Raw genomic sequence first — 15,064 nt, 5'->3', positions numbered from 1 at the left:
CTCTTCCGAAAAATCTGCTGACCGGTGGATCCGAGGCCGACGACGACGACTTCCAGATCCCTCCGTCCACACAAACTTCACAGCGAGCGCCCCTCAAATCCACCAACTCCAGAATCTCTACACGTCGTCCGAACAAGAAGCTGAGGCAAAACTATGATGTTGGGAAAGAGAACATGGGTTCCGAATCTTGCTCCGACCAGGAATTCGGATCCGGTAATCACATTCTGGGTGTGGATCTGTTCTGTTCAAGTGTTACTCAAGGATGTAGCTTGGATTGTATCCCGTCGAGCATCGATTGCAGCGTCGAAGATTATGGTGGTGCATTTCGCTCTTATGGAGTGGAAACGGATTACGGGCAGTGTTCAACTGAGGTGGAAGAGAATGATGGTTGTTTTAAGGACAGACGGGAGGGTTATCGGTGTAATTCAATAGAGGCTAGGTTACTGGGGCCGAAAATAGATCCTGGGTCTGGCGGTGGAATGGAAGAAGATGACGGGTTTCTTGAGGATGGTACAGAGCTTGACGTGCTGATGAAGCTTTGCTCAGAGGAAAACGGTGGAGAAGGTAATTCAGGGGATGGTGATTCAGGTTTGGTTCAGTGTCCGCTATGTACTATGGATATTTCGGCTTTGACCGAGGAGCAGAGGCAGGTTCACAGCAACGAGTGTCTTGACAAAGTGGATAATGGGCCACATGACCACGTAAGTTTACGTGTTACATGATAACTTTGTTGGCAGAGGTATTCAGGTTTGATAACTGATCTTTAATTTATGAACAGTATGCGGTATTCTGTCTGTTGATGATTCTTGTGTTTAGTAGTTGAAGACATAGTACGAGGGAGGATCTTAGGGGCTATCTGAAAATTCATGCTAGCTTGTTTTCTTTTTACAGTATCGTGATGAGATGGTGAACTGGAAAATATAGGCTGATTGATCATGCATTTTTTTAGTTTAGCAGCTTAAGGGAGCTCTCACCGAAGTGAATGGAAACACGTATACAAATGAAGTTCTATCTTTCATCTTTTTCTGGTTTTAGCTCTGTGTTGACAGTGTTAATGGGGAAATGTCTGCCGGATGTCAGTTGACATTCTTTACATGATTTACCTATGAATTTGTGTGTAGGATGATTCAGCGAAGAAATATGAGCAGACGTCTTCTTTCATGGAAGAGTCTGTGGATGATCCTCTTCGGCTGCCTCGGCAAGTTGACGATCTGTCTGAAGTGCTTATATGGCTAAGGAGTCTAGGTTTAGCGAAATATGAAGATATTTTTATTCGTGAAGAGATCTACTGGGATACCCTTCAGTCACTCACAGAGGAGGTACAGCCCTTATGAGCTTCTTTAACAGAGCAAAAATGGAACATTTTTTACTTTTTCTTGTATATGAAGAGCTTGCTCTTTCTATGTCAGATATGAGCTTGATAATTGACTTGGCTGTGAGTGTCTTCTCTAGGATCTCCTGAGCATAGGTATAGCAGCACTTGGTCCCAGGAAGAAAATCTTGAATGCGCTTAGAGAACTTAGAAAATCCAATGCCTCTTCAGTTGAAGCACAAGCTCAGCCTTTCTCTATGAATAACCATGCTATAGAGGTACAACCAGATGATGGATCATCAACCCGAGAGGCCATTCAGACCAAAACAGTAGCCGCAAACAAGTTAATAACAGAATTTTTCCCCGGTCTAGCTATCGAGGGGAAGAAAGTTCGGAGGACCCCTAAAGAACCTCTCTCAGAAAAGGGTCCATCAAACTCTCGTGGTAGACGTGCTGATAAAAGACATGTTAGCAATGGAAAATCAAAAATTGTTCCACAATGGTGTTGCATTCCTGGGACACCTTTTCGTGTGGTAATGGTTTTTTTTTTTTTGCAATTATGACCATGACTCTCAGTTCCAAATCAAATGTGGAACCTTGTTATGTGTTCCCTTGCCTCTCATACAAAGCTCATATATCTGTGCAATACGCACAAAGGCGCACCTATATGCACAAATAATCATTTGTGTTGATTATGTATACTAGTAGATTTTCATATATTGAAAATGAAACGGAACTTCAACTTCCTGCACTTATCTGGGGGAGAATCGATATGATATCTTCTTTCTGTTGATTATGTATGGCCTAATCTATGTATGCAGGACGCATTCAAGTACCTCAGAGGGGACTGTTGCCATTGGTTTCTCACTCACTTTCATCTAGATCGTAAGTAGCTTTGTTATTCTTGGCTAAGTAAGTATGCAATCTCGAGTTCGGAAGAATATGGTTAAACCCATGCTCGAAGCTGCGGTTGAAAGCTTTCATCACATAGGTCATTCTCTACAATATTTAGACCAACATTCGCATGTAAGATATGATTCTTTAATGTTGCAGATTATCAAGGTCTTACAAAGTCATTTTGTCATGGGAAGATATACTGTTCCTCAGTTACAGCTAAGTTGGTAAATATGAAGATTGGAATCCCATGGGAGAGATTGCAAGTCCTGCAAATTGGCCAGAAGGTTAACATTGCTGGTATTTATGTAACATGCTTCGACGCAAATCACTGCCCTGGATCCATCATGATACTTTTCGAACCTCCCAATGGTAAGGTGGGTTCTTAACTTGATACAGTTTGGCAATGCATACCTATCAGCATCTTTAACTAACAATTTAAATTAATTGTTACTGGAATCTTTTTTTGTTGGTGTAGGCGACACTACATACGGGTGATTTTCGCTATACTGAAGATATGGGAAACTGGCTGAGTAGATATCACATAGATTCTCTTATACTCGATACTACATACTGCAACCCCCAGGTTAGTCTCACACCAAAAATCATGTATAATGTATTTTGTTGCCACGCATATTCCACATCAAGAGCAAGTATGTTAATTAGATTTGGTAAAGATGGACAGCATAAATTTTAATACCAATGGTCCACATACACATAGTTAGTATCTATTGATCAGGAGTTGAACCCAGAACCAAACTCAGAACCACCTCAACTGTCCTTGGTAGGAGGATCTACTTTCTCTGGCTTTGGCATTTTATGCCGGCAGCGAGAAAAGCAGCACCTGTAGATCTTACAATTGATCTTGGGCTGGCTGTTTACCATGATGCTTTTGTTGATAGCACTGGATGATTGAATATCATATTGTTGCAGTATGACTTTCCAAAGCAAGAAGCTGTGATACAATTCGTCATCGAGTCTATTCAAGCAGAAGCATTTAATCCCAAGACTCTCTTTCTAATCGGCAGCTACACTATTGGTAAACTTCTTCTTCGTCACATATGTTTTATATCTTGGATACAGAGAAGAAGATCATAATATTTGGAATCTTGCTCGTATCTTGTCTTGTAATAAAGGAAAGGAGAGACTGTTCTTGGAGGTCGCTCGTGTGCTACGTAAAAAGGTCTACATCAACGTTACAAAGCTAAAAATCCTAGAGTGTCTGGGATTCTCAAAGGAAGATATGCAGTGGTTTACAGTAAATGAACTGGAAAGCCATATCCATGTCGTGCCCATGTGGACGCTTGCCAGTTTTAAACGGCTGGAGCATGTGGCCAGGCGGTACAAGGTAAAGATACATAAACTTGTGTTTTGTTCTGTTTAAAATAACTATCTAAACACAAACAGTTGTGTTTTTTCCCGTTACCCTCTTCATGATGGTGATTCTTTTGTTGGGTAGAACCGATTCAGCCTCATAGTTGCGTTCTCTCCTACCGGCTGGACATCCAGCAAGGCGAGAAAGAAGTCGCCAGGTAGAAGGTTGAAGCAGGGTACAATAATCAGGTAATTCTCTCATATCTTTATTCCTCTCATCTTCAACCTTTTGGGACATCATGCCCCGTTCCATTGACATGAGAAACATGTTGAAAAAGCAAATAATCTTCAACATATTAAATCAGGTACGAGGTTCCGTACAGTGAGCACAGCAGCTTCACAGAGTTGAAAGAGTTTGTGAAACTTGTCTCCCCTGAAAGGATAATACCGAGTGTCAACAATGACGGACCCGACTCTGCTTCTTCCATGGTTTCTCTCCTCGTTTCTTGATTGATTCTGTTCATAACCTGCTTGCCAGTTTCTTTGGCTGGTCAATATGAGCAGAGAATGTCCATTGACCCAAATCTTAAAAAGTATGGAAAATCTGAAAACATGCAATGGATGGAGGATGGCTCTGTTCATTTGTTCCAATTTTATGTCACAAATTTGAAATCTTTGGAAATGAAACTTTTCTTAGAGAAAAAGTTCAAATTAAGAGAATGAAAGCTCTTGTTTCATCATGTCAATCATCTTCTTCTTTTGTGTTTTGAATTTTAGAGAAGGAAAGTTGTAGAACATGAAAAAGAAAAGAGTGAATTGTGGGAAAATTTTGTATGTTACCTTCTGATACCTTTTTTTCTTCTACAGTTTATATTGTAACATTTATATATAAACAACAATATACGAATTTGCTGTAATCTATTACAACTGAACATCAAATCGCAAAATTACCAAAACGAATTTCTAATATCATCGTCGTCGTCATCATTGCTGTCCTCTCATCATTGGTGGTTTCTGTTCGATTCTTTGCCGTTCCTCTCTGATGATGTTCAACACACACCGTGGATTTTGCATGCTCGGGACCAAAGCCTTATTCACGGTCAGATGGGTGGTATGGACAAATCTACTATTGTCGGAGATAAGAACCGAACCGAACGGATGATCTCCTACGGGAGACTGATGAGGACATCAATAACAGTATGGACGGTATGGGCACATACGGTGTAGAACTAATGTCACTTCTGAATGATGCAGTTCATAGAGTTCCATATTACATTTTGATGATTCTCATATTGTCATTAGTCTATAAATAGAACACGAGATTGTAACACATCAAACAATCATATTTTATTTATATTGTGAGAAATATTTTCTTTTGATTTTTTACGAACTGTGTTCGAACTTATTGGATCCCATCATTGGCGTCCAACACGGTTTATCAAACGGATATGCATAACCGTTTGTGGTGTTTTTTTTATTTTATTATTATCTCAAAGTTGTTAATAGGTCTAGGACGTCATGGCATTTTAGATTTGTGCCAAGGTATATTTCATGTCACTCATTGATAATACGAGTGACTACGACTATATATTTCATTGTGACTGAGTTTGACTCATATATGTCAATGTCAATACACTATCGATTTTTATTGATGTGTACATGAGGATTACGACAAAATAAACTCTAAATGCCTAAAATAAATATCAGATTTTGGATGAGAACTTATCCATATTCAAACTCTATATGGATCGGACATAACTTTTGGGATTTGCAGTGATTTATTCGGTAGATTTTGGTGTTTTTTGTGGAAAATTATTAGAAAGAAGAAATCGATAAGATAAAGGTATAAAGATATTATGGGAAAAATATATTTACAAAGTGCAATTGTTTTTTTTTTAAATCAAATAAATATACGAGGCCAAGTAAAGACCATCCAAAACACATGACGTGACCGGTTTAACTCATATCTTAATTACTCTTCAACAATAATACAAATACAGTTGCGTTGGCTTGCTAAAAAAATTAAAGCCACTCATAGAGAAGAGAAGAAAATAATACCTTTAACAAAAAAATGCCACGGGATAAGTCCAAATGGTTTGTACCCCGGAAAAAATATTAAATGATTAAACGTATCGACCCATATAATTTTGTATGATCGGTTGGTCGAAATATATATTTTTTTTAGAAGTTCCAAAGATTAAGGGAGTGGTGAGAAAAATCATCGCCAACTTCATCGTCGTAAAAATTAGATGGAAGTTGCTGTTCGGTCGGAAAAAACAAGTTGGTGGATTCGTCGGGGAAAAAACTCAACTCCTCCGGTGGACCCACATCGTTCTCCCACGAAAACGGCCAGTACGGTGCCGTTTTGTAATCACCCGCCGTCTTGTCGTTGCTATAATTGTTGTTAATATCCTCCACTCGCTCCGAAGCGGCCCCACCACCACTATGGCTTGTGTTTTCTCCACGTGCCGAAATTCCATCCTCATCCATGTCATCATCATCATCATCATCCCCCTCCGTCGCGGATCGTCCACAAGGCATCATCACCGGCGGCGGGTTCTCGTTTGCAAAGCGGCTCGCCCCCGCCTGAATCTCCGGCGGAGTGAGGGAGCAGCCACCGGGAATCTCTGGAGGGTTCGCCGGAAAGTTGAAGCTCGCTCCGGGACCTCTCAGGCAATATAAAGCCGCGTCGAAGGCACGCGCCGCCTTCTCCGCCGTGTCGAAGGAGCCCAACCAGATCCTCTCCCGACTGTTCGGGAGACGGATCTCCGACACCCACTTCCCCCACTTCCGCTTCCGTACACCTTTGTACTTCGGGGAAGACGACGACGACTGATCCATGTATATATATCTATGTATGTATATCTACACAGACAGAATTGTTTGGGGTTATTTCAGGTGGTCCTTCAGGGACGCTCGCCGCTAAGGGTGTGATAGTGAAAATGGCGGCTCTGGTTATGAGTGTATATATGTTTAAGTGTGTGTGTGTATATATATGAATAGATGGTCTTTGTTGGCGCGTTGAAGATAGAAAGAAGACGCGGTTGAGAGATGCGTCTTGAAAGCACGTGCCAGAATTCAGATGCTGACCATTCCGACGTACACCACGTCGGATCCAAACTCTTTTTCTACATTTTACTTTTTTTTTGGTAAATATTTTTTCTATATTTTTACTTCTTTTCCTTTTATTTCTAGAACGGATTATTGAAAAAAAAACTCTATCCATTTCTGTTTCCCAAAGGATTCGACTTTTTTAGGCCAGTTTCCTTTTTTGTTCCAAATATTTTTCCATATTTTATAAAATGAATTTTTTTATTATTATTGAGTGTTGTGCTTGATTTTAGTTTATCTACTTTTTTTTTTGTCTCGGTCGCTTTGTGTTTATTTTTTATTTATCACAACTTGGTATATATATTGAATCACGATAAGATTCTCGAATTTGGACATAATTTTATCCAAAATCTCTTACGTATGATTCTGGTTTTCTATTAATTCTTTTTTTTTTTTATAAATGGTTAAGTATATATATACGCTGTGAAAATATTTCATATACAAAAAAATCGGACTTTTGCCGAAAAGACAATCAAAAGAGTAATGGAACAAAGACACCCAACACAAACAAAAGTTTGAGACGCAACTCAGATTAATACCCTCGCAGCCATTGTTACGGAAGAGTGAGAAAGTACCAGTCCTCAAGCAAGTAGGGTTGCGATTTCCGATTGGATTCCAGCAAAGAGCGGATGGAGTTACGTGCCATTTGCCCAAGTCGACGGCTCAATTCGTCTGCCGAGGTTTCTTGTTGGCAGAATCATCTCGAGTTCCGCTCGTTCCAGATTCTGGATTAGTAGTTTGGACAAGAAGGCATCGGTTTCTTGACCGGTTGTGTCGCGGGGATTCACCCAGGCAAGGCAGTGGTCTAATTCAGCGGGTGGGTTGTTCCAGATCTTGGTGGCAAACCAAGTCCAGATGTGAGAACTGTACTCACATCGATAGAAAAGATGCGAATGCGATTCATCTTGGGTATTGCACAGGGGGCATGTCACAGACTCACAGATGGTGTCGCCCCATCGATGAAGTCTGTCTCTCATACGAAGTCGCCGATGAACAGCAAGCCACTGTATAAATCGATACTGCGGAGTTCCTTCTGGGAACCAAACCAACTTATGCCAAGGGACTATTGGAGTTAGGGGTGGCCATTTCGGTTATTAACCGAATAACCGAACCGAACTGAACCGAATAAGAGCGGTGGAGAGAACGAAACTCGAGAATTTTTGATGGTACAAGAAGGACATTACAAGAGATACGCATGCACATTGGCAACATGATTCGTGATATCTTCCTCTCGGTTCAAAAGGGGAAGTATTAGGGGTGGCCATTTCGGTTAATAACCGAATAACCGAACGGTTGAGGAAGTTGAATAACCGTTCGGGTTCGGTTCGGTTCGGTTAATAACCGAATAACCGCGGTTAACCGAACGGTTATTAGAGTTTTTATAATATTTTAATTTTTACCCTTATTATTATTAGTGTTATTTTTTTGTAGTTCATTTGTACCTTATGTGTTTCACCTAATAAACCATAAAATTTAATATTTTTAATTTTTAATCTAATTATTGAAGTTTTTGTAGATTTTTTTGTAACTTTTTTGGAGGATTAATTATTTTATAGATTTATTTGGATAAATATTTTGAAATTTGTATAGGATTAATATTTTTTTTTAAAAATATATCATAATCGAACCGAACCGATTTAAAACCGAACCGAATAAACCAAAAAATTTAACTGTTTGGTTATAATTTTATTATGCAAAAACCGGACCGAACCGAACCGAAACCGAACCGAACCGAACCGAATAAATCTATATAACCGTTTGGGTATGATTTTTTTATAACCGAAATAACCGAACCCGAAATAACCGAACCGAAACCCGAAATGACCACCCCTAATTGGAGTAACCTGCCGCATTACTGTTGGGATTTTTGGGATATCTAGAACGAATCTAATTTCTAATAGATCAGTAGGGTTTGCGCAGCGGACGCAAAACAAAAATTTTATGAAATCCTAAAACCTAGCATGCATGATTTTGTAGAAACGTTAGAACACTTAACTCAATCGATCCGGGGCGTGTATCAATCGATGTAATCGTCCGATCACAAAAGGTAAGAAGAATACCTCGCCCTCTTCACGTATCCACACGATGGAAAGGAATGCAACGGTTGGAACTCGTCTGCTAGGACTAAAGAACGCGTTCTTCTTTGCGTAAAGGTTTCAGTGATCTAACTCAGGGTTTTTCGATCTCAAAACTCTCTCAAAAAGTCTGTGAAATCGTCCTCTTACCCTTAGGAGGTGTTCCTCAAGGATTAATAACCCAAAACCGTAATTTGAGTGAGATAAGGAAATCCCGACGCCTAGACCGATCGGTCCAGAGCTGGATCGATCGGTCTGGAACTTTAAAACCTGCGGACCGATCGGTCCAAGCCTCTAGACCGATCGGTCTGGAACTTTTCCGGATCGAACAACCTTTGTTCGAAACCTCTGGACCGATCGGTCCAGCGTCTGGACCAATCGGTCTGGACTAGCTGGACCGATCGGTTTGGCCTCCTCTCCACCGGAAATTTCTCGTCTTTTCTCGCGCTTTTTCCTTTCCTATGTGTATGACCCTGTAGGCTCATCCGATATAGTAGTATAACCCGAAATCTCCATTTCGGTTATACAAGTCATATGCGGTCTCTAGCAAGACATTATGACTACCTATCCCGAATAGAGTTTGTCTGTGATCTTACGAACGTCGGTGATAATTCCGGTCGATGATCCTTTTGTATCACGATATCATATGTCGAACATAAGGAATGGAGAAACCACCTTATCTGATTCGACTGCTTTCTCATTCACTGAGTTCGACCGTACGAAATAGACGACGTTCGTCTATAGTGTGGCCACATATTTCTACAGTCTCGCTCACACGAGGGGCTCAACGATATCTCTCTCTTTTACGAGAGGTAAAATCCCATCTTGACTATCTACAATCCAGCACATGATTCGTGCCATACCTGATACACGCCTTTATACTCCTCGTGTTATGCATGACGTTTGACATATTCAAAGTACACAACTCCTCATGTTGGATTCCGTAGATATCTCAGGTCATAGGATCCAATCATGGAACCGTCACATGAGATTCCAGTCATGACGTTAGTCTATGTGACAATCTCATGCGGGTCAGTCCAGTATTTTGTTCTCCAACGAATACATATGATTGTGATCGTATCCAATACCCATGATCATCTCCGTGATCATCTATCACACATCATACTAGTCTTACTCCATCATTGTTCCCACAATGACATATGACTATGGAGTTTAGTATTGTTCATAACAATACATGGAATTCATAACATATTGAAGTATGCAAAACATGTAATGAATCAAACACTCATCCATAAAACTATAGTAAGTGTCAATACATCAAATGTATCAAAATAAAAGCTCGTAAAACAGTACATCAGAGAGCACAAAATCAACAATCTCCCACTTGCTCTACTCATGGACTGCTAAACATCTAATCCCCATATCCCTAACATGACCCTCATGCTTCGGCGAAGGGAGAGGCTTCGTCAACGGATCGGCAATGTTGTCATCTGTCGATACTGTGCATATGTGCACGTTTCCTCTGTCTATGATCTCCCTGATAAGGTGAAATCGTCTGAGTATGTGTTTGGATCGTTGATGGGACCTAGGTTCTTTCGCTTGTGCGATTGCACTATTGTTGTTATAATACAGATCAATGGGGCTATCAACACTAGGAATGACACCCAAGTCGCCAACGAACTTTCTGGTCCAAACAGCTTCATTTGCTGTGTCCGACGCTGCAATATACTCAGCTTCTGTACTAGAATCTGCTACGGTTGCTTGCTTAGAACTCTTCCAGCTTATAGCGCCTCCGTTCAAGCAGAAAACATAGTCAGACTGTGATCTATAGTCATCCGGGTCTGACTGAAAACTAGCATCGATGTAACCCCTTATAACGAGCTCGTCTTCCGACCCACCGTATACCAAGAATACATTCTTAGTTCTTTTCAAGTACTTCAGGATGTTCTTGACGGCGATCCAGTGTGTCTCACCTGGATCTGACTGGTATCTACTCATAATGCTCAACGCATAGGATACATCCGGTCGAGTACAAAGCAATGCATGATGAATCCAATTGCCGAAGCAGATGGAATCCTATCCATGCGTTCTCGCTCATCAGGTGTCGTAGGACACTGACTCTTGCAAAGAATTGTGCCATTGCTCATCGGTAAGGTTCTTTTCTTGGAATCTTGCATCTTGAACCGTTTCGAGACCTTATCGATGTAGGTACTCTGACTTAATCCTAGAAACCACCTCGATCTATCTCTATAGATCTTGATGCCTAGAATATAGGCCGCTTCTCTTAGGTCCTTCATATAAAACTGTGTTCCTAGCCAAGACTTTACGTCTTGCAAGATAGGAACGTCATTCCCTATTAGGAGAATGTTATCCACGTACAACACTAGAAATACTACTGTGCTCTAATAACACGTATTTTGGGTGACGCTTTGATATAGGATGTCTAGCGTATTTCACTCTGTTTTACATAGTTGTAGGTATTCTAGGGCACATTTTGCTTCGACATTGCATGGTTGTGTTCTTTGATGTTTAAACAGGTTTTCACACATAAAAAGAGTAAAATGAGTGGAAACATGGGCTTCGGAACATCACGGACGAAACGGAAACATTTGGAGTGTTTCCAGGGAAAACGTGAAGCTCCGAAAACGTCCGAATTTGCAGGTTCAATAACTTTCACTCCACAAGTCCAAAGCATGCATTCTCTACATCATTGGAAAGCTCTTCTCAATATCTACGCATAGATATCAAGATCACCAAATCCGATATCAGAGTAAAAAGTTATGAGCGAATTCGTGAAGCCCGTCGAAACTGCTCAGAGATACGAAACGATCGGTTCGACCCCCAGATTTGGGAAAACTTCCAATTTTGCCCAAACCGAAGGGAAATAAGAGGGGAAAACCTCTAGGTCAAAATTCATTCAAGCTTTACACAGAGAATACACCATAGAGCACACAAAAGGGGGCGATTATCAAGAGGTAAGAGATCGGAGTGGAAGACGAAGATTACGAAGCCGGGAAATCGACTAAGCATTCTTCCTTTCTTCTATTTTACGATGTTTTGTATTATTGATATGAACCCCGACGTCTCGATGTTTAGCGAATAGTTCTTTTGCTATAGGTTAGGGATTTGCTATGTAGGGATCTTTGGTTTTTAATTCCAGACTATGTGGTATTATTTATTTGATTTAGTTTATTGAGTAGTTCTTAATGCGTTCGATCTTGTTGGCCACTTGATTGAATGAACTTAGGGTTTTAATTCGCATAGACATATGGGATTCTAACATGGAAATAACTCAGTAAATGGAACAGGTATTGCATCGAGAGATGAATATTTGCCTAGGGATTATGATAGCGTTCGTTTATGCATCAAGGGTTTAGACTATTGAATCGAGAAATTAGTAGGATAAGGCCTGGATAGTGAGGTTAGACTCGAGAGAGTTAATCTCTACTTTAGATCTTGAATTCCCTGAATTGGATTTAGAAACCACATAATCTGCATCTTTAGAGAACACCCTTGCATGTAAAGCAATCCCGAAACCTGCAGTGTTTATCATTCATAGTTACAACTGTTTTTATTGTTCGTTTTGTCACATTCTCTCACTCATATTATTTCCTCTAGACCTTGATTTGGATTTGGATTTGATTCAGTTGTTTACTTGTCTCTGTGTTTTACCCTAGCTACTACATAAGATCCGTACACTTGCGGTATTTGTTGAGTTTAGAAATATTATTACTTGATCATATTTCTACATCTAGATTGACGACATCAAGTTTTTGGCGCCGTTGCCGGGGATAATTTAGGCAACAGGATTAGATCCTATATGGTCTGGGTCTATTTTCTTTTTCTTTTTATTTTCTTCTTCTTTCCCTTCGTCTCCTTTTCTCTTTGTCTTCCTTTGTTTGTGCAGGTACGTCCTTTTTAGAGTATGAGTAGAGAATTGAGAATATGAGCTATTACATGGATGATCCGTACCCCGATCCTTATGTTTTGGATTGGACGCATTATCCCGACCTCTCCTATGATTGATATGCTTCGGATGCTCAACAGTGAGATTTCAACTACCATCAGAATCAGGGATCCTATCAATTCCAGACATATCAGCCTACAACCCCATTACAATTCGATCAAGGTTATGAGGCATACTACCATTTTGAAGAACCACCTAGGAGGCACACGTTTATCCACTACTTCAAACTCAGCAAGAGGCAGATTCTAACATAAACTCCATGCTTGTTCAGGTTTTGCAGAAAGTGGAGAATGATAATAATGAGCTAAAGGGCTTCTTGATGGATGTGAATTTGCGACTCGAGCTCATCAACAATCGACTCGCTAATCTTATCTCCTCATCGGTTTGGTCACAAGAAACTCTCACGGAAGAACCAAAAATGGATTCTAAAGAGTACCTTAACACCACACCATTGAAGGTTGAAGAGCAATATGAGTTAGTCACACCACGAGTCATCAAGAAAGGTGAGTGTTCTAATGCTTATTTGGATTATACGTCTGACTTTTTGATCGTAGATGAGCATTTAAGGACGAACTACGAAGAGACAGAACCGAAATATGTGCCTCCACCGCCAAGACCACCACTGGTTCTGTTCCCTTCGCGCCTAAAGAAACACAAGGAAGACGTTCAGTTTGATCAACCATGTTCACAAAAGCGAAAATTCGAGGTGAAATCACATAAGATTGAACTGGTTGTTTACTCGTCTGAGACCATTCCCATCTCGGGTCGAGCAGTTCCCCAAACTAATATTCAAGGAGATCCACCACCTCGTCCATCGGACTTCCATCCTGACCCCCAATTACCACTACTCAATCTTCGATCGCTCGATAAGGTAAATGAAGAACTACATCACATCGATCGAAGTCATACCAAGTCAGGTGAGTTTGTCCCATCTAATCTCATTCCACCTAAAACCATTCCTCCAAGAATCATTCCCCCTGAACCCCCTCCCACATGAGCAAGACGAGTCAAGCTAATGACCTTAAACAAGCGCTTCCGGGAGGCAACCCGAGTTCTTAGGTTAGTTTTTCTTCCCTTTCTTTTTCTTTTTGCATCGGATATTGGTTTGTGTCTCTTATCACCAGGTTGAGTTCTAATGAGGAGCTATTGAGGAGGCAAAGAAGCTAGCTATGCGATAGACGTAGGCAGACTTAAGTGCGAGTGAATGAACATCGCGAGCTAAGTATTCTTTTCCCTTTTTAATTTACTTCTCTCTTGACTCATCTTATTGGTTGCCTCTACTAGATGAGAATTGACACTGAGGACAGTGTCTAGTTCAAGTCTGGGGGAGGATTCATCTAACGCCAAACCATATCTATTTAGAGTAGTGTTGCATGTATTTTTTTTTATTTTTTTTCTTTTCACTTTTTAGTTGCATGTGCACATAGAGTGTTCTAGGATCATATAGCTTGTTGTTAGGATTATGCATTTACATATAGCACTTAGGATATATAAAGATCACGTGCATAAAACCGTTTTGAGCATTGATGTGATAATTTATGGTATGAGAGAGTAGAAACGTCTTGAAAACATTGTGATCCGTTGAACGTGGTTATGTTATGTTGAATTGATTGCTTGACCTTTAGGATTGTCTAGAATGGTTTGTGGGATAGAAATCGTTGGTTGGAATCCACGGGACCGATGTTGTCTAGTCAGGTAGAAAAGTTTCTATAAGAACATTTCTCATGTTTGTTGAAATCAGTAAAGTCTATTATCAAATGCATTCTTATTTTTTTTATGAGCAGAAAAAGATAGTGAGCATCTCGACACTCCGCTGTCATTATCTCGTCAACAAAAATCGTTCGAGGACATGAGTGCATCGATTTGATAGTTCGGGTCTAAGTTGTGGGTCGGGTTATCCAATAAAACAAAATCGAAAAACAATTTGATTAGGAACCTTTCAACTTCAACGTCCTAGGAACCCGAGATGCTAGTAAAAGAAAAAAAAAGAGAAAGTCTAGCTAGATGAAAAAAAGGAGAGAACGATAAAAAGAATGGATGCCGAAAGCGTAGACTAGATACGATTAGGTAGAATGACATAATAGGTTCGAAAAACATGCTTGATAGATGATTGAAGTCCTTAGATTGGTTCTGGGTAGCGGTATAGATCCCATAGCTAGGAAAGACTATCTTTTAGAGAGGGAGATCATATTAGACAGACTTGGTCATTGTTCACGGGGATCTAGGTCGGATAGAGGTTTCTCTTTCGATTATCATTTTGAGTTATGTCATTGTCTCGTCCTCCTTTCAGATTGTTTTTCACAGAGTATTTGCTCGAGGACGAGCAAAGGTTTCAGTCTGGGGGAGTTTGATGACACGTATTTTGGGTGACGTTTTGATATAGGATGTCTAGCGTATTTCACTCTGTTTTACATATTTGTAGGCATTCTA

General features: G+C 40.3%; 2 protein-coding genes across 2 annotated transcripts in view; one reads left to right on the top strand and one right to left on the bottom strand.

Annotated features, from left to right (window-relative positions):
* LOC104815085 overlaps window positions 1-4,354 on the top strand; it is a 4,508-nt gene extending 154 nt beyond the window's left edge. The window contains exons 2-11 of the mRNA XM_010543399.1: window positions 1-701; window positions 1,122-1,319; window positions 1,453-1,845; window positions 2,134-2,197; window positions 2,366-2,583; window positions 2,685-2,792; window positions 3,140-3,245; window positions 3,343-3,554; window positions 3,666-3,769; window positions 3,886-4,354. Of these exons, the coding sequence (XP_010541701.1) occupies window positions 1-701; window positions 1,122-1,319; window positions 1,453-1,845; window positions 2,134-2,197; window positions 2,366-2,583; window positions 2,685-2,792; window positions 3,140-3,245; window positions 3,343-3,554; window positions 3,666-3,769; window positions 3,886-4,030 (2,249 nt within the window). The 3' untranslated portion in view covers window positions 4,031-4,354. The remainder of the gene's footprint in view (window positions 702-1,121; window positions 1,320-1,452; window positions 1,846-2,133; window positions 2,198-2,365; window positions 2,584-2,684; window positions 2,793-3,139; window positions 3,246-3,342; window positions 3,555-3,665; window positions 3,770-3,885) is intronic.
* A 1,055-nt stretch (window positions 4,355-5,409) lies between these two features.
* On the bottom strand, window positions 5,410-6,462 carry LOC104815084 (ethylene-responsive transcription factor ERF016-like). Its single transcript, XM_010543398.2, has one exon. The coding sequence runs from the start codon at window positions 6,359-6,361 to the stop codon at window positions 5,702-5,704; it is 660 nt and encodes a 219-aa protein (XP_010541700.1). The 5' UTR covers window positions 6,362-6,462; the 3' UTR covers window positions 5,410-5,701.
* Between the last annotated feature and the right edge of the window lie 8,602 nt (window positions 6,463-15,064).

This window comes from Tarenaya hassleriana, unplaced genomic scaffold (genome assembly GCF_000463585.1).
Source record: "Tarenaya hassleriana unplaced genomic scaffold, ASM46358v1 Cleome22, whole genome shotgun sequence".
Classification (NCBI taxonomy): Eukaryota; Viridiplantae; Streptophyta; class Magnoliopsida; order Brassicales; family Cleomaceae; genus Tarenaya; species Tarenaya hassleriana.
This window is presented reverse-complemented; position numbering and strand designations above follow the sequence as displayed.

What these genes read in the sequence shown, in the direction of transcription:
- LOC104815084 (XM_010543398.2), bottom strand. Translation starts at nt 6,361, where the DNA reads ATGGATCAGTCGTCGTCGTCTTCCCCGAAGTACAAAGGTGTACGGAAG.